We start from the raw sequence: 16,764 nt of genomic DNA, 5'->3' as shown, positions 1-16,764 counted from the left end.
CGACCCCATGGATCACAGCACGCCAGGCCTCCCTGTCCATCACCAACTCCCGGAGTTCACTCAAACTCATGTCCATCGAGTCGGTGATGCCATCCAGCCATCTCATTCTCTGTCGTCCCCTTCTCCTCCTGCCCCCAATCCCTCCCAGCACCAGAGTCTTTTCCAGTAAGTCAACTCTTTGCATGAAGTGGCCAAAGTATTGGAGTTTCAGCTTTAGCATCAGTCCTTCCAATGAACACCCAGGACTGATCTCCTTTAGAATGGACTGGTTGGATCTCCTTGCAGTCCAGAACTCTCAAGAGTCTTCTCCAACACCACAGTTCAAAAGCATCAGTTCTTCGGCGATCAGCTTTCTTCACAGTCCAACTCTCACATCCGTACATGACCACTGGAAAAACCACAGCCTTGACTAGACAGACCTTTGTAGGCAAAGTAATGTCTCTGCTTTTTAATATGCTATCTGCTGCTGCTGCTGCTAAGTCACTTCAGTTGTGTCCAACTTTGTGTGACCCCATAGATGGAAGCCCACCAGGCTCCCCTGTCCCTGGGATTCTACAGGCAAGAACACTGGAGTGGGTTGCCATTTCCTTCTCCAGTGTGTGAAAGTGAAAAGTGAAAGTGAAGTCGCTCAGTCGTGTCTGACCCTTAGCGACCCCACGGACTGCAGCCTACCAGGCTCCTCCATCCATGGGATTTTCTAGGCAAGAGTACTGGAGTGGCTTGCCATTGCCTTCTCCGAATACGCTATCTAGGTTGGTCTTATTATATTTCCAACTTGAGGAAGTCTATGGTTTTCTGAAACCACAGTATGAATGAAGTCTATGGTTTCTGAACTGCAAAGTGAAACAAATGTTTTTTGTAACATCATATTATGAAATGTTTCAGATATGCATAAAAGGTAAATGAACACCCATATATGTGTATACTCATAATCTAGATGCTATGATTCACATTTTGTTATATCTGCTTTGTCACTTATCCATTCATCCATCCATCTTGTTTTTGATGCATTCCAAAATAAACTGCAGATGTTGCTAGACTCTAGATGCATATATAATTAACTAAACTTCAATATTTATTTACAGTTCCTTTAAACCAATAAGCTTTTGAAAGATGCCAATTCTTTTTTAAAATAATGGCTTGCTTAAGTAAACTATGCAACCAATTAGAAATCCTACATTCTAAATCCTAATCTTTTATTAATTCTCTTATTTTGAGTAATGTCACATATCTCAGTTTTATCATCAACAAAAAAACAAAGATTCTTGGTAGACATGACAGGAGGTCTTGATTATCAAATCGTAAAATGAACACTGTCGTTATGGCAGAATCCAGAAAAGAGAGACACTCCCTTAATATAACTGAGAAATAGCTAATTGGAGATTATGTGGGCATAAGGTTTTCTATAAATTATAATAACTCAACAAGGCTCACAAACTCAAGAGGGAGCTTGAGGGTGAGCATTTAATCATAACGCGTAAGTGTCACTGTATATCTATGATAAAACAACTTGATTATTGAAGACTGAGTAACTCCAAGTGGGAATTTCCTAACAAGGCACTAGCATCAAACTGGAATTTTCTTGGCTTCGTGAAGCCGTAGCTGGCTTATAAACTCCTTATTAAGTAGAGTAAGAATTGCCATAGGGATAGCTGCCCTTTCCTTTATGAGCTGTTTATTCCCCTACACTGATTTTTCTTTTTTTTTCTTTTAGAAGATTGGCCTGGAAGGGGCATTCTTTGAAGCCTGAAGAATCAAAGCTGCTGCAAAGCACTGCTGAGAGTTTCGAAAGAATTATGAAGAAACTATATTGAACCTGAGGCGACAGGCTGAGATCTCTCTAAACAGGTCAGCAGTTGGTCTGCAAAATATTCCCATTGCCAAGGAGGCGGTGACATCTTGTGTAAATCAAAAACGAAAACCCTGAGATATCTCATTTCCATTTTAAATACATGGGGGTTAAATATGGATATGTAGCACTTGAGAAGTTCCTGTGGGATTGATTTTTTCTCCTGTCGTTTCTGAGCCCTTTGCTGGGTGTGATAAGAAGGACCACATTGCATTATCAACCCTGCTAGTGCTGCACTTCAGGGAGACTAGATGAGGCTACAGTTGGAGAGAAGATCCGGCTTCCAAAGAAGAAATGATTCACATGTTGTGATTATAAAACCCCACTTTAGGCCCAACTCATTTTCAACAGAATTATGAAATAAAATGAAATCCCAAGGAAAAATGAAATTTCCTGCATCATTTTGCAAATTAAAAAAAAAGAAAAATCATAGTAATACCATAAAATAAATAAAATTTTTGAGGTTTTAAGGTTTGGTTGGTAATGTTTGCATTTTTATAACATTTGAAGAAACAATCCCAAATAACATTTTGGGGGAGGCAACTGAAAAAGAAAACACAAGATCATGGGGCAAATCTTCAATTGAATCAGACAATGTTATAGAAAAAACATCAGAACAAAGACTCTGAATTCTGAGAGCTGACCCAGTGCTCTTGCATTTCTCTCTCCTTTGCTCTAATTTCAGTGTAACACAGGAAGTGGATATAGGATGGGTCTATATCAGAAATAAGAGAAAACCAGCAAATTAGAGATAACAACAGCCAGGAGGGCCTCATGCCACAAGTTTCTGGAGACCCACAAATAGATGAATACAGAGAGGCAGTTTTTCCCCCACTGGCTTTCTATAAGCAAAAAAAATAGCACACATTGGGACAAAAGACTAGATCCAGATCAAGTGAGATTTAAAATCAAGGCCAAAGTAAATATTGGTAAAATGAAGACAGTAATTTCATATAAATGATCTTTTCACACAATGTATGAATTAAGAACCCCCATTTATAGACAAATAGAAAAGCTTCTAGTATTAAAAATTTGATACTGAGGATTTTCTGAGATCTTCCAAGACAAATCCATTTCAAGTAGATAATAGGAATGTGCCCAAGTAATAATGATGGCTATAATTCTATCAGAAGTAAAGCAAATTCAGAGACCTAACTATAGGACTAAATAGTAGTGCTCAGCTTATTCTAATGGGTCAGTCCAACCTGAAGGGAGAAAGCTCAGTTATCTACCTACTTCCCAGGTTTCATTTCAAAAGTCCTTTCACTCTTGATAGAACATGTTATTCTGTTTAATGAGCTCAGTACTGGGAATGTTTAATAAAAATGTTTGAAAAAAACAAGATTTAAAAAAAAACCCACTTACTAAAAAGTTACTGTACATCAAAATTACTCATATAAAATATTTATTTTATGGGATGACCAAAGGGAGAGGCTTCTATCTACTAATACCACCAAAATAGCCCAGTGTAAAAGAAAACAAAAATGGATCAATTTAATCTTATAGCTGGTACCAAATCTAAGACACCTACTCAAGTGAAAGAATAAACAAGATAATAATCATCATAAAATTAAAAAGGAGTCATACACTTCAAGGTTGCTTTGAAAGTAGAGGAAACTTGCTATGAAAGAACATATAATAAAATGATCTTCCTTTCCAGGTTAAGCCAAGAGACCAACAGCAAGTAATATTATATCAGTTTCACCTGTAGACCATTTCAGACTAAAAGAGCAACAAAAATAACCCTTTACTACTCCCAGTAAGTATATCTCCAAAACTCTTTAACACAATTGTGAAATCTCAACATACACTCGTAAATAACAGAAATCTAGTTCAGGGATTTAGCATATAATTGATAACTTGAGAGCTGTGAAGTTGATGAGTTTTTGTTTGCTTTCTTGGTTAAGGGTGAGGAGCAGAGATAGGACTGGAAAAGGAAGAAATGAATTTTTAAACTTCAAGATGTGGTCAAATTATTGCTATGAGTTTGAAGCCTTTTCAGAGCTCTTTAAACTTAGATAGATTGCACTAGAACCTACTACCTTTTATATTTCTGCATTGGCACTGAAACTCCAGTGAAAGTAGCAAAGTGAACAGAAAGAGAAGATATGAACAAATGTCTAAACTTGTAACACAAATGTATCAACAACACATTTCACATTTCTTCTCTTGATAAGTACACTTCATCTGAATGTTTTTTGTTTGGGAATTTTAAGCTCAATAACCAGCACTTAGGAAAAGTAACATTTTCCATGTAATTAATGGTGATACTATTGACAGCATATCACTTGGAAAATCTTGCTCTCAAGAGTTACACTGGACTAACTCCTTGTCTTTCCTCCTATGATACAAAGACACAAGAACAATATATTGTTAAACTAAATTCTGTTTTAAAGTTAAATCTATGGTAAGCTGACAAGAAAAACTTGAAGTTCCCAAAGAGAACTGGAATTATTTTTGTGATGTTTGTACTACCATATCATGTTTCATGCAAAGCTATATGCTGCTGCTGCTGCTAAGTCACTTCAGTCGTGTCCGATTCTGTGCGACCCCATAGATGGCAGCTCACCAGGCTCCCCCGTCCCTGGGATTCTCCAGGCAAGAACACTGGAGTGGGTTGCCATTTCCTTCTCCAATGCGTGAAAGTGAAGTCGCTCAGTTGTGTCCAACTCTTAGTGACCCCATGGATGGTAGCCCACCAGGCTCCTCCATCCATGAGATTTTCCAGGCAAGAGTACTGGAGTGGGGTGCCATTGCACTCTCCGGAGCTATATGCTAACCACCCACAATGAGACATGTTCAAGATATTCTTTCAGTCTGTACTTTAAAAGCACTGGTTTTGTGGGGTTTGTGCCACAATCCTGTTACATAAAGTTATTTCTTTTTATTTCTTTCCATTTCAATATGCTATTAATCTACCTGCCTCTTTTTGGAACTCCTTTCAGTTTCACAAAAGAAAGCAATACTCCAAGTTTGTTTCCATTGGCTCTAGACTTCATTTCCAACAGTGAGCATAAATGACTAGCTGTTCCAAAATGAGCCATGGAGAATTTATCCCTACCTCAGGAATAAAAATCTTCTATTTTCTTCACCCTTTCCCCCATTCTCAATGCATTCTTGCTGTCAGATGGCCTCCCCTGAATCAAACTTAAGAAATGCTCAACTGTTTCTGCAAATGCGTAAGAATGCCATCAAATGTCTGAGTATAGACAAAGTATGTTTCATTCCAGGTGTCTCACAGCTGGCGCTGGTCCTGCAGTGACCACCGCAATAAAACAGGAGGAGTCTCTGCCTGGCTTTCATCCTAATCATTCTCTAAAGAGCTTGGTGAAAACTTGGACTCAGAATGTGAAAGCTGTTAGTTTTAGGGAGAAGGTTTAAATGAGGAGGCAGTTTGAAGAAGAGCCATGAACATCACAGCTCAGGACATCAAATACCACAACAGGCCTTCATTTCCTTGGAATTACGTAAAGTGCCATTCGTTTTTTATAGTCTTATATGGAAAACATTATTCTTCATTGGTAATACTCTTAAGCCAAAAAAACCCTATGAAGACAGAAATACAGATATGATTTTCAGTCTGGGAAGACAGAAAAGCTACTTGTACTGAAAAACAGATGAGCACTTGGAGGACATCCATGACTCAATACAACTATCATTTTCTGGGGTCAGTCACTCTAGGCAATAGAAAGGTGGCAAACAGCACATAACAGCTGTGATGAAGTCAGATGCTTTAATTTACAGCAAGTCCACAGTCATGGCAAACAGCACTGAATTCTGAGTCACCATAAAAATTACGGCCAAGCCCCTAGGGTTTACCAGGAATCAGTATTTTCCTGTCACTCCACTCTATTCTCAAGCAGCACAGTGTTGAGGAAATAATTAAAGGAATTAAAGCAAGGACACAACAAAGATAGAATGGAAAGTTTTGGTGGTGGGGGAGTATATGTATATATGGCATTTATATTTATCTAGTGTCTTTTCCAGATTATCCTGCTAGAGATTTCTTACCCACCTTGGGCCCTAATGTGCCAAGTTAGTAGTTTTAGACAGATTCCTACCTCCCCCACAAATTTACCAAACCACTAAAGTTTTATTGCTTTAATATGACTCAAGATAAAACTTTTAAAGTGGCTTCCATTAATTCTTTTGATGTTATTTGGCCATTTTCCATATACATTTAGTTCTCAAGTTTGATGATTTCCAAATTTCGTTTCATACTCAGCCTCTGGGAGAGATACAACTTCCATGCAAAAAAAAGTAAATGTGATTGGCATTGTACAAGCTTTCAGTGCTCCCAAAGCAACTGGTACCAATACATATAAGTACATAACATCAACCAGCCACACATGGGGCCATACACGCAACGTGGCTGAAAAAGAAGATTCAGTAAGACAAGGGTTACATTATGGGATGATGATTGAATGGGTAAATTTAAGACAATTTCAAACAGCTTGCCAAAGGAAAGCCTCATTTTTCCATTTTCTTGTACAGTATCTAATTTCTGGCTCCTCATTTCCTCCCGATCTGATAATTATGAAATTCTAAATAAAGTGTCATCTTTCTTACAACAAATCAATGAACAGAAAGCTCCCATCAACAATGCAGATGTTTCCTAAAACCCCTGCTGATTATTTCCTGAATATCTATCCCACAAACCGCACAGCAAGTCCTTTGAGAACAAGGAAGCCTCTCAACCTCATAGTAAATACAGCTTCTATGTCTGTGTGCATGGGTGTGTGTGTATGAGTGTATATATGCACTTAAAAAAGAGAACTAAGAAGTAATATGTAAGTGATAACAGTGAGATAGCAGTGAGTCACCACAAAATCACTTTTTATTATCAATTTCAGATTGAAATTCAATCCTTTCCAAGTGCTGCGATGCAAATAATGGGAAAGGAGAATTCCTACTCATTGTGTATTTGTCTCCATAGATGCAATAAAGTTATTTTTACATTCCTTACCACTGATTTATACCATTAACACCACCACATACACAATTATATTTTGGGCATCCCTCTCCCTATCCTTGGTGGCTCAGACGGTAAAGGGTCTGTCTGCAATGCAGGAGACCTGGGTTCAATCCCTGGGTTGGGAAGATCCCCTGGAGAAGGAAATGGCAGCCCACTCCTGTATTCTTGCCTGGAAAATCCCATGGATGGCAGAGCCTGGTAAGCTACTGTCCATGGGGTCGCAAAGAGTCGGACATGACTGAGCGACTTCACTTTCACTCCCTATAATACAGTTTAAAATAATTCCATCTTTGTTTCTCATGCCATACTTATAATAATCCTATAATACAAAGATCAACTTTGTATTAAAAAAATTAAAAATTCTTTAAGTTACTAACTGAGCCTTCGGATATACAACTAAGTCTAAACTTAATCCACTAATGAAAGTATAGGGAAGTTTGTTTTAAACACTCTTCCAACCTACCCAAAATTACAGATATTCTCACTTTTGCAAAAAGCTCTCATCTTTTGCATTCTGTTTGTTTCAATTATTCAGGGCAACCCAGGCTGATAATTACACAGTCCCCAGTTGCTGAGTAAAAGTGATGCTTAATTAGCCAGCAGGAAAGATCGATTAAGATCCAGCAGGGCATCTTGTGAAGTTCTCTCACATTCCTGGAGGGAATATATTCTGGCCGTGCCCTTCGAAAGGATAAAACTCCTTGCTTCTAAGGAGTTTCAATGCGGTTTCTAAAGCAGATGATAAGATCTGTCTGGCACACAAATGAAATCCCAGGTATAACACTGCTGATGCTCTTCCTTTACTAGGAGTACACAGTTCAAACGTTTCAAATCACATTGCCTCCAAGTCGAAAAAGACTTAAGATTGTACTCATTTATCCCCAACTCTCATTCAGTCACCACACTTCAAACAAGAAGTGGTTGGGAAATATACTGTAATGGAAATTTTTAATTTCTTCCTCCATCAAGCAAGTGTATGCATCTGTCAGGTACTAACATTCTAAAAGGCACAAACTAGGTGAGGGCCTTTAATTAAAAAAAAAAAAAAAACTTAATGAGCATGATATTCCAATCAGCCTGAAATTAAGACATTTTAATAGGAAGACAGAATCAACTGGGTAAGTCTAGTTTAAGTTTTCTATTTGGGAAGGAGATGAGGATATAAAATCAGGACCAAAAGTCATAATGGAAATTATCTCATACTGCTTAACATCCTCTCTTTCAGTAATTTGGACAAGCATAAATATTTAGCTTTTCACCCATTTTGCAAATGTGTCCAATAAAGACTAACATAACAATCCAAAGCTAAAAGCAGAATAACTTTTTTAACACACATAATTATCAAAATATTTCCATTGTGGTAAACTACCCTAAATATGCCTGCCTACCTTCAATGTAATTCAGTAAACATTTAAAAGCCTCTACCAAGTATAAAGAACTATAATAAGTGTGTCTTACTTTGATAATTTATATACAATTAAAGTAGATTTTGCTGATTATAAATTGCTTTAAACTTTATTAAGAAGAATAATGGAACCGGTTTATACAAACCTAGCTTTAATTTGCTGCAAGCCCCGTAGAATATGGTCTCTGTTGTCCTTTGCACCAGCACTGAGGTTCTCATTCCGCAAACCTTCAGCCAGGAACTCCTCAGTATCTAAAAGAAAAGGAAAGCTGATCAACAGAAAAGGAAAAGTACCAAGAGAGAAGGAAGAACATCTGGAGGATTAACAAATGAGTATAATTTTCTCTCTAAAAACTTTAAAGTTGCAGAATAAGGTGACTGTAAGTAATGCCACAGAAGCATATACTTCATAGTAGCTAAAATAGTAAAGCTTATGCTATGTATATTTCACTTCTAGCGCTTGTAATATGCAACTGTGCTAGATATACTATCAAGATAATGTTACGAATTTATACAATTGGGTTCAGTTCAGTTCAGCTCAGTTCAGTCACTCAGTCGTGTCCGACTCTTTGCGACCCCATGGATCACAGCACGCCAGGCCTCCCAGTCCATCACCAACTCCCGGAGTTCACTCAAACCCACCTCCACTGAGTCAGTGATGCCATCCAGCCATCTCATTCTCTGTCGTCCCCTTCTCCTCCTGCCCCCAATCCCTCCCAGCATCAGAGTCTTTTCCAGTGAGTCAACTCTTTGCATGAGGTGACCAAAGTATTGGAGTTTCAGCTTTAGCATCAGTCCTTCCAATGAACACCCAGGACTGATCTCCTTTAGAATGGACTAGTTGGATCTCCTTGCAGTCCAGGACTCTCAAGAGTCATCTCCAACACCACAGTTCAAAAGCATCAATTCTTTGGCGATCAGCTTTCTTCACAGTCCAACTCTCAAATCCATACATAACCACTGGAAAAACCATAGCCTTGACTAGACTGACCTTTGCTGGCGAAGTAATGTCTCTGCTTTTTAATATGCTATCTAGGTTGGTCATAACTTTCTCACCACTCAACAACACCAAACGAAAAATCCTACATAGCCATAACTAGGACTTTTGATGGGGTATAAAGTTTTGGAAATAAAAATTTCACTAAGGACCACCATTAAATTCCAAGACGTATGTCATATCTATTGCATATGTCATTTAAATAGGTTCCTCCAAGTTCCTCTGAAGGCTAAAGGATGAAAAGTTGAATTCAAAGGTAAAAATAAATGCTATCCAAAATTAAATTAATGTAATATGTGAGAGTTGGACTGTGAAGAAAGCTGATCGTTGAAGAATTGATGCTTTTGAACTGTGGTGTTGGAAAAGACTCTTGAGAGTCTCTTGGACTGCAAGGAGATCCAACCAGTCCATCCTAAAGGAAATCAGTCCTGAATATTCATTGGAAGGACTGATGCTGAAGCTGAAACTCCAATACTTTGGCCACCTCATGCGATGAACTGACTCACTGGAAAAGACTCTGATGCTGGGAGGGATTGGGGGTGGGAGGAGAAGGGGACGACAGAGAATGAGATGGCTGGATGGCATTACCGACTCGATGGACATGAGCTTGAGTGAACTCCGGGAGGCCTGGCGTGCTGTGATTCATGGGGTCGCAAAGAGTCGGCCACGACTGAGCAACTGAACTGAACTGAACTGAATATACCATATTAATAGGATAAAGGACAAAGACCATGTGATTGTCTCAACAGATGCAGAAAAAGCATTCGACAAAATTCAACAGCACTTTATGATAAAACAAATAAAACAAAAATGCTCAACAAACTGAGAATAGAAGGAAACTTCCTTAGCCTCATAAAGATCATCTATAAAAACCCACTAACATCGTACTTAATGATAGGTGACAATCAATATATAGACCCCCCTTTTTAAATAAAGTCAGGGTGCCAGAAAAGGGAGCTCTAAGGCCCTACCCACCGATGTCAGTTGCACACCCAACACTGTATCTCCAATAGGGAGAAGGTTGCTACTTTACTACAGCAGGAGGAAGGAAAAAATTTCTCCTTGTCCTGCAAGAGTCTGGCCAATGAAAGACTGTTAATAATAACTCAGTCAACAAGAAGCCATTACATTTGGAACTCCCAGTTTTCTCCAATGGTCTTCTCTTTGTTTATAACAGCTCCTCCCAGTTCCTTCTTCTCTTCTATAAAAGAAAGTTCCTCTCTTTCGTTTTTTGGGCTTGCTCGTGGATAACCATGATTGCATGTCCTTAACTGCAAGTCTTTGCTGTTCCCAAATAAACCATTTTGCAGGTAAAATAACTGGTTGTTTTACTGTTTTAGGTCAACAGATGAAAGGCTGAATACTTTCCCCCTGTTTCTAAAGATCAGCAACAAGACAAGCTGTCCGCTCTTACCACTTATATTCAACATTGCACTAGTGCTAGACAGGGCAAATATGCAAGGATGAAATTAAAAGAGTCTAGGTTAGAAAGAAAGAAGTAAAACTATCTCTACAGGCAGATGATATAATCTTGTACATAGAAAACCCTAAGGAATCCACTGACAACTATCTGAACTAAAAAATGAGTTCAATAAGTTTGCAGGAAACAAGATTAATAAAAAAAATCAGCTGTATTTCTACACAGTAGCTATGAACAAGCCAAAATTAAATTAGGAAAAATTAGGGAAATTCCATTTAAAATAATATAAAACAGAATTAATACTGAGGAATAAAATTTAACAAGAGAAGTATAAAACTTAAACTTTGAAAGCTACAAAATATTATTGAAAGAAATGAAAGACCTTAAATTAAAGGAAGAAAATAAATGGGAAGACATTCCATGTTTACATATGAGACTTATGGCTATTAATATGGGAATATTCCCATATTGATCTAAATAGTCAATGCAATCTCTATAAAAATATCAGCTGGATTTTTTGCAGAAACTGACAAACTAATCCTATAATTCATTTGGAAATTCAAGGTACCCAGAATAGTCAAAACAATTTTGAAAAAGGAGGACAACTTTAGAGGATTCCCATTTTCTTATTTCAAAACTTGTCTTGATTAAGACAATATGGTATAGGTATAAAGACAGACACACAGATCAAAGGAACAGAATTGGGAATTTAGAATTATACCCTCACATTTATATTCAATAAATTTTTGACAAGGATGACAAGATAATGCAATGGAAAAAATTGTTTTTCAATAAATGGTGCGGGAACAATTAAATATCCACATGCAAAGAAATGAAATTGAACCCTTGCTGCTGCTGCTAAGTCACTTCAGTTGTATCCGACTCTGTGTGACCCCATAGATGGAAGCCCACCAGGCTCCCCCATCCCTGGGATTCTCCAGGCAAGAACACTGGAGTGGGCTGCCATTTCCTTCTCCAATGTGTGAAAGTGAAAGTGAGGTCTCTCAGTCGTGTCCGACCCTTAGCAACCCCATGGACTGCAGCCTACCAGGCTCCTCCATCCATGGGATTTTCCAGGCAAGAGTACTGGAGTGGCTTGCCATTGCCTTCTCCGAATTGAACCCTTACCTCATACAATATACAAAAATTAACTCAAAATAGATCATAGATCCAAACATAAATGCTAAAACTATAAAACTATTAGAAGAAAATAGACATAAATCCTTATAAGCTTGGATTAGATAATAGTTTCTTAGATATGATGCCAAAAGAACAAGCAACAAAAGAAACAAATTGGACATCAAAATTAAAATTATTGTGGTTCAAAGGATGCTATCAAAAAAGTGAGAATATTTTTGCAAATCATGTATCTAATAGGAGACTTATATACAGAATATATAAAAGCTCTTACAATTTAATAATAAAAAGACAAATAACCTGATTTTAAAACAAAGAACTTAAATAGACATTTATCCAAAGAAGATATACAAATGACTAATAAACACATGAAAAGATGCTTAACATCAGTTGTTATCAGGAAAATAATAATCAGTACCACACTGAGGTACCATTTCACATGGCTACTATCAAGAAGATGGACAATAATGAGTGCTGTTGAAGATGGAGAGAAATTAGGATCCTTATACACTGCTAGTGGGAATGTAAAATGGTATCGTTACTTTGTAAAAGTCTGGCAAAAGTCTGACTTTTTTGTCTCAAAAAGCTAAAAAGAGAGTTGCCCACCAATTCCACTACTAGGTATATACAGAAGAGAAATGAAAACAGGTGTTCAAATAAAAACATGTACACAAATGTTCATAGCAGCATTATTCTTAACAGTCAATAAGTGGATAAATACTAACACTCATCAACTGATGAACAGATAAACAAAATGTGGCAGCAATAAAAAAGGAAATGCTGATACATGCTACAATACAAATAAATCTCTGAAATCATAATTTCATCAATCAAAAGAAACCAGTAGCAAGGGTCACATATAGTATAATTCCATTTACATGAAACATTCAGAATAGGCAAAAATCTACAGGAACAGAAAGTAGATAAGCAGATGCCTAGGGCTGTGAAACCTGTATGCAGGTCAGGAAGCAACAGTCAGAACTGGACATGGAACAACAGACTGGTTCCAAATAGGAAAAGGAGTACGTCAAGGCTATATATTGTCACCCTGCTTATTTAACTTATATGCAGAGTACATCATGAGGAACGCTGGGCTGGAAGAAGCACAAGCTGGAATCAAGATTGCTGGGAGAAATATCAATAACCTCAGATATGCAGATGACACTACCCTTATGGCAGAAAGTGAAGAGGAACTCAAAAGCCTCTTGATGAAAGTGAAAGAGGAGAGTGAAAAGGTTGGCTTGAAGCTCAACATTCAGAAAACAAAGATCATGGCAACTGGTCCCATCACTTCATGGGAAAAAGATGGAAAAACAGTGGAAACAGTGTCAGACTTTATTTTTTTGGGCTCCAAAATCACTGCAGATGCTGATTGCAGCCATGAAATTAAAAGACGCTTGCTCCTTGGAAGGAAAGCTATGACCAACCTTGATAGTATATTAAAAAACAGAGACATTACTTTGCCAACCAAGGTCTGTCTAGTCAAGGCAATGGTTTTTCACATGGTCATGTATCGATGTGAGTGTTGGACTGTGAAGAAAGCTGATCGCCGAAGAATCGATGCTTTTGAACTGTGGTGTTGGAGAAGACTCTTGAGAGTCCCTTATACTGCAAGGAGGTCCAACCAGTCCATTCTAAAGGAGATCAATCCTGGATGTTCATTGGAAGGACTGATGCTGAAGCTGAAACTGCAATACTTGGGCCACCTCATGCGACGAGTTGACTCACTGGAAAAGACTCTGATGCTGGGAAAGGTTGGGGGCGGGAGGAGAAGGGGACGACGGCGAATGAGATGGCTGGATGGCATCACCGACTCTGTGGACATGAGTTTGAGTGTACTCCGGGAGTTGGTGATGGACAGGGAGGCCTGGTGTGCTGTGATTCATGGGGTCGCGGAGAGTTGGACACGACTGAGCGACTGAACTGAACTGAGGGCTGTGGGAGAAAGGGATGTAGACTAAAGAATGAAGGCTAAGGGGGTTCAAGTTTTCTTTGGAAGATGATGAAAAATGTTCTAAAATTTATTGTGATGATGACTGTACAACTCTGTGAATACCATCCGAAAGCCATTGGACTGTACCCTTTAAATGGATAGGTTTTATGGTATAAGAACTACATCTCAATGAAGCTGTTAAAAAAATATAAACAAATGTATGAATGAATGGATGAGTGAATAACAACATCTACACATACCCTTCTGAAATTTCAAAATTTGAGGATGAAAACATTCTTTAAGTACCCAGACATAAAAGAAAAAGAAGTAGTTTACAGAATAACAGAGTCAAAATGTCCTCTCCACAAAATAAGCACCAGAAGATGAAAGTTTTATAGTGTTTTAAAGGAAAAATACTGTACTCAGGAATTCTAAACATAGTCAAGATGTTGGTTATATAACATGAAGGAGATCAGCAAAACATTTTCAAACAGTTGTGGCTCTGAATTTCTATCACTTACATTCTTTCCTGAAGAAAATCTTTTAAAGGACACACTGATCAACAGAAAGAGGTGGTGATGAAATTCAAACCAGCAAAATAAGTTAAATCTAGGTAACTGTGGTTAAATATGGTTTAAAACTTATTGTTAAAGAGAAATTCTTAATTAAGATATTTGTTAAAACATGTAATAAGCATCTGAATACTAGTTAGGAAAGAAATAGAGAAGAAGACAAGCTAAATTACTCATTTACATAAAGCTAAATGGTTTTTCCAGTGGTCATGTATGGATGTGAGAGTTGGACTGTGAAGAAAGCTGATCGTCGAAGAATTGATGCTTTTGAACTGTGGTGCTGGAGAAGACTCTTGAGAGTCCCTTGGACTGCAAGGAAATCCAAACAGTCCATTCTAAACAACATCAATCCTGGGTGTTCACTGGAAGGACTGATGCTAAAGCTGAAACTCCAATACTTTGGCCACCTCATGAGACGAGTTGACTCACTGGAAAAGACTCTGATCCTGGGAAGGATTGGGGGCAGGAGGAGAAGGGGATGACAAAGAATGAGATGACTGGATGGCATCACCGACTCGATGGACATGAGTTTGAGTGAACTCCGGGAGTTGGTGATGGACAAGGAGGCTTGGCATGCTGTGATTCATGGGGCAGCAAAGAGTCAGACACGACTGAGCGACTGAACTGAACTGAACTGAATGGGTACTATGCCATCTTGGACAATGATAATTAAAGCAAATGGGTTTAACTATGATTTTTCAAACACTAATGTAATAAGTGTAATAATGGCTTTCTCTGGTGGCCCAGATGGTAAAGAAACCACCTACAATGCGAGAGACCTGGGTTCAATCCCTGGGTTGGGAAGAGCCCCTGAAGGAGGACATGACAATCCACTCTAGTATTCTTGCCTGGAGAATCCCCATGGACAGAGGTGCTTTGGCAGGCTACAGTCCACGGAGTCACAAAGAGTCGGACACTACTGAGCAACTAAGCATGGCTGTGAACGAAAAATTTAAAGAAGAAAAAAAATTTTTTAATATTCAATGCAATAAAACAGAAAAATATAATGTAGCAAATAATAAAACTCATAAAATGATATATAACTGATGACAATAATTGTGAAAAATTAGAGTCCCCTATTAAAAACAAGCTATAAGGATATATTGCATAGCACAGGGAACATAGCCTATGTTTTATAATAAGCATAAATTGAGAATAATCTATAAAAATTTTGAATCACTATGTTGAACACCTGAAACTAATATAATATTGTAAATCAACCATACTTCAATTAAAAAAGAAAAAAGTGAACAGAAACAAATGAAAAAAAACTGAAGAATTTCTATGTCAAAGATAGTTAATTTGATTACTGTTTAAAAGATATTCACCTGAAATAAAGTGAGACTGAAATTAAAAGAGGACAGGTGTGCAAGATGTCCTAAACAAATTTTCTTAAAAAGCAATAACAGCAATAATTCATATCAAAGTAGAACACAAGCAGGCCAACAGAGTCATTTTATTTTATATAAAGTACAATCCATAATAGAAATGACCTGTTATGTTCTAAATAGAATAGTACTAAAATATATATAGTGAAAAATTCGAGAACTATAAGTAGAAATTACTGAAAAGCAATTGTAAAGTCACTACTAGTCTCTAATAGACCACATGGATAAAAATATATAATTATAGAGGGCAGTTATGTCCAATAGAAATAAAATAACACACATAATTTAAAATATTCTAGCAACCTCATTTCAAAAGATAGCCCAAAAAGAGATAAAATTAATTTTAGTGAATTTATTTTATTTAACTCAATAGATACAAAATATTATGATTTGGGGCTTCCCTGGTGGCCTACTGGTAAAGAATCTACCTGCCAATGCAGGAGACATGAGTTCTATCCCTGATCTGGGAAGATCCCACATGCCATGGAGCAACTAAGCCCATGCGCCACAACTATTGAGTCTGTGATTTAGTCTGGGAAATGCAACTACTAAGCCCACCTGTCGCAACTACTGAAGCCCAAGCACCCTAGAGGCTGTGTTCCTCAACAAAAGAAGCAACAATGGAAACAATGAGAAGGCTGCGTATACCACAACTAGAGTAGCCTCTGCTCGCCACAACTAGAGAAAAGCCTATGCAGCAATGAAGATCCAGCACAGGCAAAAATAAATAAATATATATTTTTTAACCCAAATAGTATGATTTCAATATGTAATGAACACAAAATAATTATTGAGCTATTTTACCTGCTTTTGTATTATATCTTCAAAATCTATGTGCATTTTACACTTAACAACACATATCAGTTCAGACTGCTGCTGCTACTAAGTTGCTTCAGTCGCGTCCAACTCTGTGAGACTCCATAGATGGCAGCCCACCAGGCTCCCCCGTCCCTGGGATTCTCCAGGCAAGAACACTGGAGTGGGTTGCCATTTCCTTCTCCAATGCATGAAAGTGAAAAGTGAAAGTGAAGTCGCTCGGTCGTGTCCAACTCTTAGCGACCCTATGGACTGCAGCCCACCAGGCTCCT

General features: G+C 37.9%; 1 protein-coding gene across 2 annotated transcripts in view; it reads right to left on the bottom strand.

The window, feature by feature from the left end:
* SKAP1 (src kinase associated phosphoprotein 1) overlaps positions 1–16,764 on the bottom strand; it is a 322,299-nt gene that overhangs the window by 255,639 nt on the left and 49,896 nt on the right. For both annotated transcript variants that reach the window (XM_055407647.2, XM_055407648.2), the window contains exon 2: positions 8,376–8,481. In XM_055407647.2, coding sequence (XP_055263622.1) covers positions 8,376–8,481 — 106 coding nt within the window. The remainder of the gene's footprint in view (positions 1–8,375; positions 8,482–16,764) is intronic.

Source organism: Moschus berezovskii, chromosome 20 (assembly GCF_049115385.1).
Source record: "Moschus berezovskii isolate FMDL1 chromosome 20, NW_MosBer_1.0, whole genome shotgun sequence".
In the NCBI taxonomy this organism is placed as follows: Eukaryota; Metazoa; Chordata; class Mammalia; order Artiodactyla; family Moschidae; genus Moschus; species Moschus berezovskii.
Note: the sequence above shows the minus strand (reverse complement) of the source record. Positions and strands in the feature narration are given on the sequence as shown.